The sequence below is a fragment of the Amblyomma mixtum genome, chromosome 3, assembly GCF_055824585.1.
Source record: "Amblyomma mixtum isolate Tamu chromosome 3, ASM5582458v1, whole genome shotgun sequence".
In the NCBI taxonomy this organism is placed as follows: domain Eukaryota; kingdom Metazoa; phylum Arthropoda; class Arachnida; order Ixodida; family Ixodidae; genus Amblyomma; species Amblyomma mixtum.
The window spans coordinates 17,997,676-18,013,929 of record NC_143014.1 but is presented as its reverse complement, the minus strand read 5'-3'; the positions used below and the strand labels follow the sequence as shown (position 1 = coordinate 18,013,929).

Sequence of the window (16,254 nt, the reverse complement as noted above, 5' to 3'; positions counted from 1 at the left end):
TTCAGCTTGAGGATCACTTGGGTTGAAGTTGTCGTCTTCAGCTGATCTACTTCCCAAAAGTTGCTGAGATAGTCGACTGTAACGAGAAAGTTTTTCCCCTTATACTCGAAGATGTCGCATCCGACTCTTTCCCACGGATAACTCGGTTCCGGATGAGGGATGAGTGTCTCTCGTTGTTGGGAATGCGCATGCTTCTGACACACTTCGCACCTTGCGATGTAATCCTTCAGTTCTGTGTTCATCCTGGGCCAGAATACACACTCGCGAGCACGCCGAAGACAGCTCTCAATTCCCATGTGCGATGCGTGAAGTTTCTCTTTGATCTCACGGCGCAGAGACAATGGGATGAGCAGTCGTAATCCCTTGTAGATGAGGTCCTCCTCCACTGTGAGTTCATCTCTGAATGGGTAGTAGACGCGCATGTCTCGCGGCACTTGGTGCTTTTCTTGTGGCCATCCTGACAATATGATTGACTTAAGCTTTTGCAGGAAGTCATCTTTCTCCGTCGCTTTGCGAATTTTTTCCAGGGTTTCCTTGCGCACTGGCAGGTAGTTCACAACGTTGATGCTTTCTAGTTCCCTTTCACTGTCGCGGTTGGGAAGGAATGCCCTCGACATCGTGTCAGCTAGAAGTAGTTCTTTCCCTGGTCTGTGCTCGATGTTGATGTTATACCTTTGCGTTTGCAGTATCATACCTTGCAGTCGTCTTGGCACTTGATCGAGTCTTTTTTTCATGATGGACTGAAGAGGCTTGTGATCACTGATGATCGTTGTAGCTGTTCCGAAGGTGTACTGATGGAATTTCTGCAATGCAAATACGATCGCTAGCATTTCCTTCTCGATCTGGGCATAGCGACTTTCTGTCGGTGTTAGTGCTCTGCTGGCGAAAGATACAGGTTTTCCTTCTTGGATGAGAGCCGCTCCAAGTCCGAGGTCGCTGGCGTCACATTGTATTTCAACTGGCTTTCGCGTGTCGAAGTATGCTAGAATAGGAGCTCTTGTCACTGCATCTTTTGCCTTCTGGAACGCTTGTTCTTGTTCTTCTCCCCAGTGCCACGGTGTGTCTTTCACTGTGAGCTTCCTCAGTGGTTCCAACACTCGTGAAATTCCGGGCAGGAATCTGGACAGGTAATTGATCATTCCGCAAAACCGCTGTATGCCTTGGACATCAGTTGGTCGAGGCATTTCTTGAATTGCCTTTGTTTTCTCTGGATCCACTTTCAGTCCTTCTTTTGTCAGCACGTGTCCCATGAAAACCGTTGTGCTCATGCGAAGTTGCGTCTTGTTCTTGTTCAGACGTATTCCAGTTTGTCTGCATCTCTGCATTAGGTTTTCGAGCTTTCTGTCGTGATCTTCAAGAGCATCCTTTTCAGTTTCACCAACTCCATAGACGAGGATATCGTCTGCTATGCACAGAACTCCGTTTAGTCCTTCAAGTACCATTTGCAGTCTCTTCTGAAATATTTCACTGCTGACCGCTAATCCAAATGGTAGGCGCAGCCATCGATATCGGCCGTTGGGAGTTTGAAACGTGGTCTTTAGACTTGACTCTTCATCGAGGCAGCATTGCCAGTACCCTTCTCGTAGGTCTAGTTTTGAAAAGATCTTGGCTTTTGCAAGCTCTGGCAAGACGTCGTCGAGAATGGGCAATGTGTGGCGCTCTCGTTCTAACGCTTCATTTAGCGCTTGTGGGTCAATGCACACTCTCATGTCGCCATTTTTCTTCATCGCCACGACCATTCGGCTCACCCACTCGGTTGGCTCGGTGACACTTTTGATTACTCCTCTTCTCTCCATGCTTTGCAAGGTTTCTTCAAGCTGTGGTTTTATGCTGACAGGCACTCTGCAGCTTGTTATCGCTTTCGGGACTGCATCCTGTTTTGTTACCAGATGTACTGTTCCTGGCAGCGTCCCTAGTGCTTCTCCAAAGACGTCTGGGAATTTTTCCACTATGCGCTTTGTGAAGTCTTCCTCTGGAGCGTTAACTGTAGCTACCAGATCATAATCGATTGTTATGAGACCCATGGTTTCTGCTGTCTTCCTTCCAATGAGAGGTGTGAGCTCATCAGCAACAACTACGAATTCCAGGACATGCTTCTTTCCATTTTTGGCAGTGACCTCAAGCTGGGCTTTGCCTTTGGAGTAAACTTTGCTTCCGTTCCATGTCCGCAGTGTCGTTGCGCTCGCTCTCAGCTGCTGTGGCTGGACGTATTTGGCTGTAATCACATCAACTGCCGCTCCACTGTCTACTTGAAACTTTACTTTGTTTCCGTTCACTTCCAAGAGCGTGTAGACTGAGCTGGGCTTTTCGCTCTTAACTGCCAAAATGTCCCCTTCGTCGCTATCGACCTCCAGACTAGCCACTGCCCTGCTGCCTTTGCACACTGCTGCGAAGTGGTTTGGCTTTCTGCACTTAACGCACACTTGTTTCCAAGCTGGGCAGGCTGTTCTTTTGCGTTCGTGGCTCCTTCCGCAGTACTTGCATTTCGGAAGATTCGCCATCAACGGAGGTTTCCTTTCTTCTTTTAGACTTTTACTGGCATAGTTGCGACGGTTCTGCTTTTTCACAGTGTGAACTTCGCTGTTGCTTGCAGCTGATCCCTCTTTAAATGCTTTCAGTTGGTGTTTTGTAGCCTCATGAGCAAGACACACTTTGACAACTCTCTCGAGGGTTGGGTCATCGAGCTTTAGAATGTCCGCTCGCGCTCTCTCGTCGTAAATTCCACAGACGATCTGGTCGCGGATCAATTTGTCTCGTTCGTTCCCGAACCCGCAGTCGCGCGCTTTCAATTTCAGGTCGGTCAGAAAGTCATCGAACTGCTCTTCCTGTTGCTGCATTCGTGAGCGGAAGACGTATCGCGAGTACAGTTCGTTATGCTTCGGTAAGAAATGCGCGTCGAGAATGCTTATCACATGCGTGTAGTCAAATTCTGGGTGTGGTCTTGATCCTGTTGGTTTCCCGAAGTCCAAAGTGTTATAAATGTCAAGAAGCGTGGAGCCTCCGACGGTCAAAAGAAGTGCTACTTGCCGGTCGGACGGTGCTTTGGCTGTGTTGGTTGCTTTGAGGTACAGCGTGAAGCTCTGCTTGAAGGCTCTCCATTGTTCCTCTGCGTTGCCAATGGTTTCGAATTTCGCAGGTGGTGGAATCTTCTCCATGTTGAGGCGTTGGCGGTAATTTTACACTTCTGACACCATGTTTCGTGCCTGTCTATTTTAGGATGACTCTAGTAACTGAGGACTTCTTTTAGATGGGAATTATTGAACGTTTATTACAGTCTGGGCTACATAGGTCTGATTAGGAGGAATACATGGCTGGGTCTGCTGCGTAGCTGTTCAAGTGGGGGCGCCGTGGAATCCGAGTCGTCTGCCACTTGTATATAAGAGGGTGAGGAGGACGGCGGCCGTCGGGCCCGTGCGCTCGGCGGCTGGGCGCATCGCCTGCGGGAGTGGCTGGCTGCTTCTCCGACAGCGGAGGAAGCGGAGGGTGCGTTGCCGGTACAGCTGGCGCCATCTACAAGAGCGTCTTGTAACACACACCGTCGGTCCGTCGCACACTGCCGCCTGGGCGTGCTTGCCCGTTGGCTTGACGCATTTAAAAGACGCCGCTGTTGCTGACGTAACTGCGACCGTAGGCGCGCAGCGCACGTCACTGCAAGCCAAGATATGCCAAGACCATACTCTTTTTCTTTTTTTATTTGCACGTTCAGTGCCATCTGGCGGAAACGGGGAAGCGCCGAACTCGGCCGCGAAAGGGCCCGAGTGTCCGCTCTTTACTTTTATGTTACTCTATGGCCCACCCACGGAGCTCAGCGGATACCGTCCAGTGGCGCTAACGTCGGCGGCGTGCAAGCTGATGGAGCATATGGCGCTCCAACGACTGCATGCGCGGGCCGCGGAGGCGGACTTGTTCGACGAGCGTCAGACAGGGTTTCGCGGGATGCGCTGCGCGGTAGATTCAATCGCGGACGTTGTCTCCGCACTCGAGCACGCCGTGGCGGCGCGGCAGGTAGCACTGCTCTTGCTGCTCGACGTCTCGAGTGCGTTTGACAACGTCCACCGTGCGGTAATTCTCGCGAGGCTGGAAGAGGCGGGCGTGGCCGGTCGTCTGTTGCGTTATGTGCAGGGGTTCCTCAACGCTCGCACTATTCGCGTGCGCGTGGGAGCGGCTCTCTCTCAGCCCCGCCCGGTGGATCTAGGCGTGCCGCACGGGTCGGTGTTGTCCCCGTTCCTGTTCAATGTGGCGATGTCGGCGGTGCCGGGCTGTCTGCCCACAGGCAACCGGCACCGCGTGTACATCTCCATATACGCGGACGACATCGCTCTGTGGTGCTTGGGACCCCCGGGCGAGGCTTCCCGCGTGAGAGACTGCCTCAGGGTTCCCTTGACGCTATCGGCGACCGGTTGCGGGGCCTCAGTCTGGCGCTTTGCGCGCAGAAGTCTGCAGCCATGGCCTGCGGAGCTCGCAGATGCGCCCGCCTGGCGCCGCTGGCTGGGAAGCCGCTGCCGTGGAAGAGCTCCGTGCGGTACCTCGGCCTGGATATCGACCAGCGCCTCTCCTTTCGCCCCGCGGCGACCAGGGCCTGCCAGCAGAAGAAGAGGACTACAGCCGCCGTGCACAAGCTCACCGCCCGGGGCCAGGGGATTTCTCAGCAGGCTGCGCTGCGCCTCTACAACGCCGCAGCCTTAGGGGCGATACTCTACGCGCTGCCCCTCGTCACGGTGCGCAAACCATCATGGAAGGCACTGGAGGTGCAGCATCGCAAAGCGCTGCGGACCTGCCTCGGCCTACCCGGCAACTCGCAATGCGAGGCCACACTGGCCGAGGCGGGCGCGTGGCCGCTGCAGCTACAGGCCACGCAGCGCTCGCTGCACCACATCGACCGCCTTCACCGCGCACCAGGCGGCGGGGAACTCCTGCAGCGCCTTCGTCAATACCCGCGCTCAAGAATGGGCGCGGCACTGCAGGAATATGACCAGCTGACGCGCGCCACGCCCCCCTACGGCCTCTGCTCCCCCTGGCCCCTCACGACGGAGGTATAGCGAGAGATCGTCGGCATCGCGGGAAAACGCAGCACACCACTATGTGCGGTGCAGCAGCTAGCCGGAGCCGTCATCTACGAGCAACTGCGCGACCATCTGCTTGTGTTCACTGACGGCTCCGTGGTGAGCGAAAACTGCTCGCTCGCTGCAGCGGCCACCATCCCCGCCCTGCAGCTGCACAGCCAGCAAAGAGTGGCTTACCTGGGCTCTTCGACCACGGCGGAGCTACTGGGTCTTCGCCTGGGCTTGGACCTGGTGCTCACCCTTACTCCGCCGCCACCCAGGTGTGCTCTGCTGTGTGATTCCCGTGCCGCCCTCAGTGCTGGCGGAGCTGGCGTCCACACTGCGCCTCACCCTCCACACCGACCCGGCATTTCCTACCCGCGTAGGCAACTCGGTGACCCGAGACACATGCCCGGACCTCACCTTCACTCGTAACATAAGACACGCAGACTGGATCAACACCGAGGATACCCTCGGCAGCGACCACTGCATCATCAACACCACTGTTTATACACGCCCCCTAAAGCGCCCTACCACACTAGCACGCATCCCCAATTGGACCACCTTTCGCAAAAATTTCCCATCCGACACCAACACGACTATCACAGAGCAAGGATACGCAAACTGGTCCCGGTCAGTCATATCGCACCTTCGCTCCCACGAGAAGCAGATACAGCTTACAGAGGTGGTCACGGACGCGGACAACCACCTCCTCCACCTCTGGGAAGCGCGCCGCGGCCTCACGCGCCGCTGGAAGCGCCAGAAACACAACAAGAAGCTCAAAGCGCGCATTGCGGACCTCACCCGGCAGGCAGCAGAGTACGCGGCCCAACTCGCTGACTCCAACTGGGTAGATCGCTGCAACACGGCGGCGAGGCAGATGTCGAGCCGCAACACTTGGCGGCTCTTCCGAGCCCTCATCAACCCAACACATACCCACACAGAAACGCAGAAGCAACTACACAAAGCCATGCAGGCATTCCAAGGAAATACAACGCAGTTGGCACAGGCACTCCGGGATCGCTACCTGTGCACAACGCAGGACGCCCGCAGATCGTCCTAGTCCTACGCCGGCAGGGAAAACTCGGAGTTGGACAAGCCTTTCCAGCTTCACGATCTGCGGGCGGGTCTGGCCAAAATGAAGAGGGGCACCACGCCGGGCCGGGACAAGGTCACCGTCAAACTTTTGGCGAACCTTCCTGAATCAGCGTACCAGTGCCTTCTAGAATACATCAATGCGATCTGGACGGGGGAAACTCCGCTCCCCATTGACTGGAAGACGGCTCTTGTCACCTTCATCCCGAAGGCCGGCAAACCGATCGACACGGACAACCTCCGCCCCATCTCTCTCACCTCGTGTGTGGGAAAATTGATGGAGACGATGGTGCGGGATCGGCTGTCCGAGTACCTCGAACAACACAACACCTTCGCGGACACCATGTTCGGATTTCGCCCACATAGATCCGCACAGGATGTCCTGCTCCAACTCGACCGCGAAATCTTGAACCCCATTACACACCCCCACAACGATAAAATTGTCCTTGCGCTCGACCTGAAAGGAGCGTTCGATAACGTAACTCACGAGGTCATACTCACACATTTGAGTCAAACTCACTGCGGCACCAATACCTTCAATTACGTTAAACAATTTCTCACGGACAGACTGTCCTACATCAGAATACAGGACGAAGAGCACGGACCTTTCTTGCTCGGAACGAGGGGGACTCCACAAGGCGCGGTGCTGTCCCCTCTGCTATTCAACATTGCCATGATGCGCCTACCCGCCCTGCTTGGTGCGGTCGAAGGGGTCCAGCACGCGCTATACGCCGACGACATCACCATCTGGGCTACGCAAGGACGCCTGGGGGATATGGAGACTAGCCTGCAAACGGCCGCCAGCATAGTGGATCGCTATGCTCGAGACTGTGGTCTGCAATGCTCCCCGCAGAAATCGGAATTCGTGCATTTACGTCCCTCGCGCACATGCTCGACCCAAATCAATCTCTCGTTGCAAAGCGGTCCCATTCGCGAATCCAAGGAAATCAGAGTCCTTGGACTCTTCATACACAACCAGCGACGCTGCGACACAACACTCGCCAAGCTCCGGCAGGTGGGGGACCAGGTGGGCCGCATGGTCCGCCGGGTTTCCAACAAGCGCGGTGGGTTACGATGCAAAGACGCCTTGCGGCTGGCGAACGCATTCGTGACCAGTCGAATCTTGCATTCGACTCCCTACCTCCACCTGCGGAAACAGGAGGAGGATTCCCTCGAGGTCATCCTCCGCAAAATCATGAAACGAGCGCTGGACCTCCCAGTTTCTACCTCTACCAGCCGCCTTATGGCACTGGGGATGGTGAACACTTTTAGGGAGCTTCGGGAGGCCCACCTCAACAACCAATACACTCGTCTCACAAAGACAGGGTCGGGTCGCCGCCTTTTAGCCCGACTACACATCCAGCACACTCAATTCACAGAGGAGAGATGCCGCCTTCCCGTACACTGGAGACGCGCCCTCCACGTGCGGCCTCTCCCCACCAATATGTCCAAAGAGGATCATAATGGCAGGCGCCTGGCGCGGGCGGAAGCCTTGGACCGCCATTTTCGGAGCAAACCAGGAGTCTTCTACGTGGACGCGTCCGGCCCGGACTCTAGGGGATGGTACACGGCCGCGGTCGTCCACGAGGGTAAAACAGTAGACGCCCTTAATTACTTTCAAGGCCCAGTCAGCAATTCACGCAGAAGAGGTTGCCATCGCTTTGGCAGCCTCTGACACCTCATCCAAATACATAATCACCGACTCACGAGGGGCTTGTCGAAACGTCACGCAAGGGTGGGTTACTCCCCTAGCTTATCGTATTTACCAAAATTGTAGCCGAGACTCGGATCCCGCGCACCGATCTATCGTTTGGGCTCCAGGTCACCAAGGCGTCCACGGAAATGAGGCAGCCGACGCCGCCGCCCGCGCGCTCTCTCTCCGGGCATTTCCCACGGGACCCGACGCCGACCAGGACTTCCATTTCAATCCGATTTACACTTTTAAGGAAATATGCGATTATTACAAATCCACGCACCAAACTCTTCCCACCCCATGCAAAGGGCTGGGGAAGGACAACGAGCGGGTACTCCTGCGCCTGCTCACCAACACGATGTTGTGCCCGGCAATTCTAAAGCATTTCGATCCTAAATTCGACGGGCGGTGCTCACACTGTGGGGAGGTGTCTGACACCTACCACATGGTGTGGGCCTGCCAGCAGAACCCATCCCTACCCCCTATCCCGAACCCCACCCGAGAGGACTGGGAGGCTACCCTGTCCGGTTGCTGCACCCTCGAGGCCCAAAGGGCCTTAACGCAGCGCGCCCGGGCTGCGGCAAACGCCAATGGTGTGCCTGACTAGGCATCCCACCTAGTGGTTGTAAGGGCGTGACCCTTCAGGTCACGACCCCCAACACCTCTCTCTATGATTAATAAATGTTTTCACCACCACCACCTCAGCCGCCTGCAGACTCCCGGCCGTGGCACCCCGTTGCTGTGCGCGTTACGCGAGCGCATTGAGCGCCTCGCGGAGCGCAGATGCAGTATTCGCGTGCAGTGGGTGCCTGGTCACTGCGGCGTCCGCGGCAACGAGCAAGCCGACGAGCTCGCCACCGCCGCACATCAGCTTCCTCCCAGCGACGAACCGCTCGCCCTGGAAGACGTGCGTGCGGTGATCCAGGACCACCTCCGTCAGCAACACCCGGACCCTCGCATCGCGCGAGGAGAGCGCATTTCTCTCGTCGGCGCGCGCTCACTGTCGCGCCTCCAGCGGGCGATGATCGTCCGAGTGCGCGTCGGCTGCGTGTGGCCCGGGGTAAGACGGGTGCGCCACGGACTTTCGTCGAGCGACGCGTGCGCTGACTGCGGCGCAGTGGAGATATTGGAGCACATGCTCCTTCGCTGCAGTGCCGCGTCGCGAGATGCTCGCGGCCTACAGGGCGCTGGGAATCATCCCGGACAGTCTCGAAGCGCTCCTGTGGCCGCGCGGCAGTGCGCGCACCCGCGACAGGACAATGGTGAGCCTGTGTGTGTTCATCGAGCAGGCAGGCTTGACTTCCCGCTTGCTCTTCGCCAGGTAGTGCACGCGTGACACGAACGCTCCGTTGGTGCTACCTCGGACGGTATACGCGGCCGGGCGCCCCACCCCGGCCGCTAGTGCAGTGTGTCGCGCGCGCGATTAGTCCGAGACAGGACGCTACGTGCGCGCGGCTATGTACATAGAGTTTACATCTTTTGTGATCGTGCGCAGTGGCCGCTCGCGCGCACTTATTTTCGGACAATGCTTGGACATTAGCGCGCGAGCGGCGCGAACTTGATTACTTGTGTATTTTGTAAATAGTGTACAAAGCTCTTCCCTGTCCTTTCTTGCTGTCGCCCCCGTCTATACTTCTCCTCACTATCCTCTCCCTTTCCCTTTCATTTCCGCCGGCTGCAGTTCGGGTGCTTAAGATATTAGATAGCAATTGCCGCGGCCGGCAACACTCTTTTGCTTCACTTTTTTAGAGCGCAGCTCTTTGGCGTCCGTTCCTGGGTTTCGCGTCGTCGTCGGCCTCGTAACCAGCTCCGCCCCCCTTTCATCCCCCCAGCGCTAGCAGCGACCGACTGATACCGCTGGATGCCGCTGACGCCGCTAGAGAGTCAAGATAACGTGACTGCATAGAACACCGTCGCCGCCATGCAGAAAGAGGAGGAAAGGGTCCCCCCCCCCCCCCCCCCCCCCCCCCGTTCTTGTGTGGCGGATAGGGTGCTCTTCAGTTGCCGACGCGCCGGTTATTTCACGTAGGCCCCGGCACGTCGACGAATACGTGACCACCTTCCCACGGCTAGACCTGGTTCTTAGCGCTGCGGAAGCGAGGGTATCATATTGTCTGTGTCGGCATCGGCGGCGTTGTCCCTGAAACCAACTCCGCAGCTGGGGTTGACTCACTATCGAAAAGGTGAAACAGCTTATTTGCTGCGCTCAAATTTCGCATTAGGAAGTAACGTAATCGTCGGTAATTTTTTTTTTTAATAAACCACTACCACCACGTGCGGACAAGGACCTCTCAGCAAAGTCGAGAGTGTGCGACCTGCATTTTCACGAGCAAAACGTGCTGAAAACGTTCACACACGTAATTGAGGGCAAAACCGTGGAAATTCCGCGAGTGAAGTGGAGCCTCACGAAAAATGCGGTACCAAGAACTTTTCCATATCTCCCGTCATATTTATCTAAGCCGCCAGAAAAAAAGGCGCAGAGAAAAGCGGGAAAACTTTCGCATAAAGTGTATGAAGAGCACTACGTCGAATGCACTGAAGGACAAGAATTTCCAGATGGAGCATTTTTTTTCCAGAATCTTCGGGCGTTAAACCACCTGCTATTGATGAACTGAAACAGGTGCAGTTGCCTCCCGCTGGCGCGTGGTAGTGCTCCACAGCGGTGACAACGAGCAGGTTGCATTTTTCTCTTTGAGGCTTTCTGACAAAACTTTGACAATTGAAAAATGTGTAGTCGTAGGCTGTGACAGGCTGGCGACAGCAAGCGCTTACGGTCGTAGAGCGACTGCTTTCCTGAATGTGCCCGTCCCCACGCCGGATGGCCTGTCCGATTTCTTGAAAAAAGTTGACAAGCTTCATGCTTGCCAAGAAAGTCAAGGCCATTCTCTCCACTGGAATTCAAAAAAGTGCAAAGTGCTTTCACCACAAGAGGTTAAATTTGTACCTCCTGCAGGGTTCACAAAAAGAAACTGCTCAGAGAAGGAATGCGAAAAAAAAATTGTAGCTGCCCGAAGGAATAACAAAGTAAAGAATCTGCAGAAAAAGCTTATGAGAGCTGCAGCCAGGAAAACTTCAAGTGCCGTGAAGGCATGCACACTGTGCTTTGCATAATAAAAGGATGAATTTTCAAAAGCTTATGCTGTCGGGGTCTGGACCACATGTTATGCATGATTTATTTTATGGCAAATGAGTATTATGTGCAACCATCGGCTGTAGTCCTATATCGCCCTAGAACGCTTGAGCGCACAACAAAAAACAAAAAAAAACGTGGGGTGGGGGGGATGCTGCGAGCCGCTGAACCCCTCATCGTTACTTTCTCCTGGCTTTTATCATTTCTATACGTCTGATATACTATCTGCATCGGCCCATCTAGCAGAAAATACCTTGCAGATTTATCACTAAAAAGTTTGCTATAAAGATTTCTAGAAACTTCGCTGAAGGCTTCAAAACTTGCGCTTGTTTAATTATTGGTGGCTGCAAACAACTTGAATCACATTAAAGGTACTCAAAGCTCTACATAATGCGCAACCCACTGCTGTCGCGCTGCTAGACCCGAAATCGCGGGTGGGCTTCGTTGCTGGCCGCATTTCGAGAAAGCGGCATGCAAAGCACGCGCGTGTGATACGCGAGTCCAGCACAACATATTCGCGGAATTACTCAGGGAGATAAGCATTGAGTGTCGCTCGATTTTCTCTTCACCTGCGTAGTTAATTTTTTAGTCGAAAATGTCTAGTTTCATAGCATCTATTCTATGAAACGGAGCGGAAAATAAGGCTCACGCGCAGCGAAACTACGCCTCCGCGAGCAGACGACGCGAGGGACTTGGAGCCTGATACGACGTCACTGCCACCTGGCGACGGAGAAGAAAAATGTGCCATCTGCAATGCATGGCTCGACAGGGAAGTTTGAAAACTAAGGGAAAGGCGCGACATTGACGAAGGGGAGGTTGGAGGATTGGTGGCGGAAATCGAGAGAGGGGTGAATTTGGAGGGGAAAAGGATAGTCAGACTAGATATTGTAAGAGCGAAAGTGAAAGAAAGGGAAAATAAAAATAAATTAACAATGGGGGAAGTATAGGCTAGGTGGCAAAAGCTACCGCCCGATACAAAGGGTAAAGCCATTATCATCTATCCACCTATCCATCCATACATCCATCCGTCTTGTCGTGAGCATGTGCAGCGGCAGTTCGTGAGCATGGAGGATGGTGGGGGATAATGGAGGGTGAAAATTTGGTCGTGAGGTTATCGCGGTGCGGCAGTCGCGATGTTTGTGGCAGCATGGTGTTTTTTTTTTTTTTGAAATGACAAGCGATCTCTCACTGCGTGTGATTCAGTAAAGGGCATACTAGGAAGCAAAATGCATTTGGTAAAATTATCTATTCTGGGCACCGTGTGTCGTGGTACGTCCCGTACTTTCGGCGGCACATCGCGGCTGATTCGCTTTCGCATGGCGGCGCCTGAAACTTCACGCCATCGGTCGTTACCGAGACGATTGCAGTTCGTTCATTTCGTGATTAGCATTCGGCATAAAAGCACCAAGGGCAGCGTGTCGTCGTTGTTCATGCCGGTTCCAGTGAAGGTGTCCAACAACCCGGATGATATCAACGTAGGAGAGGAGCTCACCGCCAAGCTCAAGAAAGGTGAGCGCGGCGGGTTGACCATGTGGCGGTGCCCGCAAAGCAACACATGTGTTTGGGTTGATTGGCTCATGGTTTGGACGGGCAGTGTGGGAGCGCAAGCATCACATGATGAGCAGGAGCGCGCTGACACCGTACTCATGTATGTTCACGCGCCCTACATTTCTTGCCCTGAAGTAGTAGTTGAAGAGTGTGTTTCGATTTTCAGAGGACCTCCTGAAGTTATTAAACCAATTCAGTAGGCGTCCAGAGGTTGTAAAGTGGAGCGAAGAGAATGGTCTGGATGGTAAGGAGCTGTTTATCTTTTGCCTGACTTGCTTTGCCAGAGTAGTCTCAAGGGGACTTTCTTGCAGCTCGCTTGTTTCACCAGGCTTTCGTGAGCTTTCGACGATATTGCATGGAGTCCGAGCAGCTACCTGCAGACTTGCACGTCGTCTTCAGCGACCTTCTTCAGGGAGGAAGTGCGTACTTCAATTTGCTCATTGGTTTTGGTTCCTGTGTGCCTTATTGGATCGATCGCATGCAGGGCACCTGGACGACCTAGTCCCTTATTTCCTTCACCATGCGAAGCAAATATTCCCGCATTTGGAATGTATGGAAGAGCTGCAGAAGATCAGTGACCTCAGGCTGCCTGCAAACTGGTAACATTTGTCACTACATCAGAGCCGTTCCGTGGCTGTGAATATTTCATTGTCTTGTGTTAAGTATCAGCATGCTCGAAATGTTTCTGCTTGTATCTAGGGTTTTCATTTGCTGTATTAGGACAGTTGTGTCAAGGCGCATGCGCTGATGGGGTGAAAAGTGTGCTGTAGTCATGCGGTCCTTTCTGGATTGGCAGCTGTCGACAGTACAGCTTCAGCTGCGTAATAGTCTCATGGGAAGTCGCGTATTGTGGCGGATCTACTGAATGGCTCATTTACTTTTATTTGTACACATATTATGAGAGGTTTAAACCCCTAGATTGTCGGTTGGTAGCATATGCAATGGAACCAATTCGTGCCATGAAAATGTCATTTGTTTCAGAATGATTGTGGGAGACCTCCACTACGGCACCTCTTTCTCTCTCTCTTCTTTCACTCTCACTTTCGTCCCTTCCCTTACGGCGCGGTTCAGGTGTCCGCCGAGATATGTGAGACAGATACTGCGCCATTTCCTTTCCTCAAAAAACCAAAAAAAACCAATTGAATTGAATTGAATGATTGTGATTTTCATCTTGTGTTTTGTAGATAGCTTGCACCTGATGTCATGGATGGTGAACCCCGCATAGCTTTGGCAGTGCAGGCCAGAACAGGTTTTTATAAGCGGATCTGTGGAAAAATGATCTCGCAGAGTTCCTTCCTGGTTTGCCAGCATGGCCACTGCTGTGACGTCAGTGCAAGCCGTTCTTGGAATCATGTGCGAGGACGTTTTACTTCTTTCTACAGAAAGGCTATTGTGGTTAGCGTGCAAGGCATCAGATAGGACTCTGGCTTGTTTACTGTGCATGAAATGAAGTGGCAAGACGTGAAGGCATGGATCACTGAAATAGGGATTCATTAATATCACTTTTGTTTGCCAGGTATCCTGAAGCACGTGCTGTACAGCGAAAAATTATTTTTCATGCTGGACCCACCAACAGTGGCAAAACACACGCGGCCCTGGAACGTTTTCAGACTGCAAACTCTGGCCTTTATTGTGGACCGTTGAAGATGCTTGCGGTTGAGGTTTTTCAGAAGACTAATGAGAAGGTAGGTTTCTGAGCACCCTGGCCAACTTCATGTTGCAGCTTTTAAGCTAGGTTGTCACACTGCTTGAGGCTGCAATACTCTAGTAGAAAACAACTACAAACCTACCGCCTCCCCCATCCCCGGACATCGGGTGCCCCCCCCCCCCCCCCCCCCCGGAAAAAAGTTCTGCGGACGCCCTTGGCTGCAATCTGGTTGAGTTGGTTTTGATTCGGGGTTAAAACAGCACACGACAAATGAAGGAACACACAGCACTTGTGTGTGTGTTCCTTTGTTTGTTGTGTGTTCTTCCCACACTGTTTTAACCATGAATGTCATACTGCTGTAATTTTCGTATCTAGTATTTAGGCTGCTCTTTCAGTTAGGTTGAAATCATTTCTCTTGCCACCTTTTTGCATTTGTCACATGATTGGAACATGGAATTTGGTGTGTACAGTCATTTTCAAAAAATTCTACATGGCACACTTGGCTGCTATCTCCAGTGTGCACCTCCTGCAATGAACTTTACCCTCACTCGCGCATGGCTGTGCAACAGACTTGATAAATTCCTTGTGTGGCATTTGGGTGCTCTACTGTAGATGCTCATGGCTAGAGAGGACACTTCATGCTGAAAATATCACAGCCCCAGGTGAAGAGCCACGTAGCATCAGGTCACCATGGTGCTGAGTAGCAGGGCTATTTTTCCTCGCAATAAAAAAATGTGCACTTTGTTTTTAACCTTTAGTCTTCAGATGCGGGCTTGTTGCTGTCATGAGTTGACAGCAGCACATTGCACACTACTGCACGCATGTTTGCATTTTGTCTTTGCACGAATACCAAATTTGGACTTTGCGTGTCGTTAAATGCATAGTGTTATGTATCTTGGGTGAGGAATTTTGTAGTTTGAAAGAGGAAGCAAAAGAAGCATTACATGGCATGCAGAGGGGAAAAGTGGCTGTTGAGGTTTGGATAACTGCAGGTTTTCTGAAGTGTGGTGAGAACATTGTGCTAGAAATTGACTAGCCACCCTGTATATGCAGCGCGTCATGACCTCGAGCGTGTTGGAGTCTTGGAAGAATGCTAACGTCATCTTAATCCATAAGTAATGGGACGTCAATAACTTGAAAAATTAGACTGGTTTGGTTCATGGGGTTTAACGTCCCAAAGCGACTCAGGCTATGAGAGATGCTGCAGTGAAGGGCTCCGGAAATTTCTACCACCTGAGGTTCTTTAGCATGCACTGACATTGCACAGTACACAGGGCTCTAGAATTTTGCCCCCATCACAATTCGACTGCAGCGGCTGGGATCGAACCCGCGTCTTTCGGGTCGGCAGCCAAGCTCCATAACCACTGAGGCATCGTGGTGGGTTTGAAAAATTTGATTGATTATTACTGTCCATCTTATAAAAGGTATTTACTTAAAGTAATCATTAGTTGAATTTGGTCAACTTTGTACCTCAGTTAACCAAAGCACTAGGCTGGCTTTGGGAAAGGTTACTCTACAATGGACCATATTTGCGCCATCAATCAAGCGATGGAGTATAGTGCAGAATATAACTGTCCACTATATGTATAGCCTTGAACGATTATGAGAAAGCTCTTTACTCGGTCAAAACCTCTACAGTCATGCAGTAATTGTGTAAGCAGGGTGTAGAAGAGGCATATGTTAGGGTCCTGGAAAATATCTGTAGCAGTTGCAAAGTGACTATAGTCCTTCGCAGGGAAAGCAATAAAATACCGACCGGGTAGGCTGTCGGGCAAGGAGACGCCACGTGGGGTGCAGTTGAGAGTTTTTGCAGGAGGTATCCAAAGAACTTAATTGGGAAGAACCCAACTGTGTGCTGTGCAATGTTGGTGCACGCTAATTATTCCTGAGCCTTCCACCTCTTCTTTCACTGCCTTCTCTTACGGCACGGTGATGTGAGACATAATTTCCTTAGAGCACCTTAGTAATCTAGGGTTCCCAATCCAACCATATTTCTTTTCCTCCTCCTTCATTATTAATCCTGCTGGGGCCTCTCTGCCCTGCAAACCACCTTTGCCCAGCCGTCATTTTCTCTTGGGCGTTGGCCCCTCTTCTTTTA

General features: G+C 52.7%; 1 protein-coding gene across 3 annotated transcripts in view; it reads left to right on the top strand.

Annotated features, from left to right (window-relative positions):
- Positions 1–11,983: 11,983 nt before the first annotated feature.
- Suv3 (Suv3 RNA helicase) overlaps positions 11,984–16,254 on the top strand; it is an 84,746-nt gene continuing 80,475 nt past the window's right edge. The window contains exons 1-6 of one of the 3 annotated variants that reach the window (XM_089578271.1): positions 12,346–12,469; positions 12,555–12,608; positions 12,675–12,752; positions 12,820–12,927; positions 12,993–13,107; positions 14,025–14,193. In XM_089578271.1, the coding sequence (XP_089434397.1) occupies positions 12,864–12,927; positions 12,993–13,107; positions 14,025–14,193 (348 nt within the window). In that variant the 5' untranslated portion in view covers positions 12,346–12,469; positions 12,555–12,608; positions 12,675–12,752; positions 12,820–12,863. Of the gene's footprint in view, positions 12,470–12,554; positions 12,609–12,674; positions 12,753–12,819; positions 12,928–12,992; positions 13,108–14,024; positions 14,194–16,254 lie in introns of all 3 variants that reach the window. The other 2 variants (XM_089578270.1, XM_089578269.1) reach the window with 2 other exon arrangements.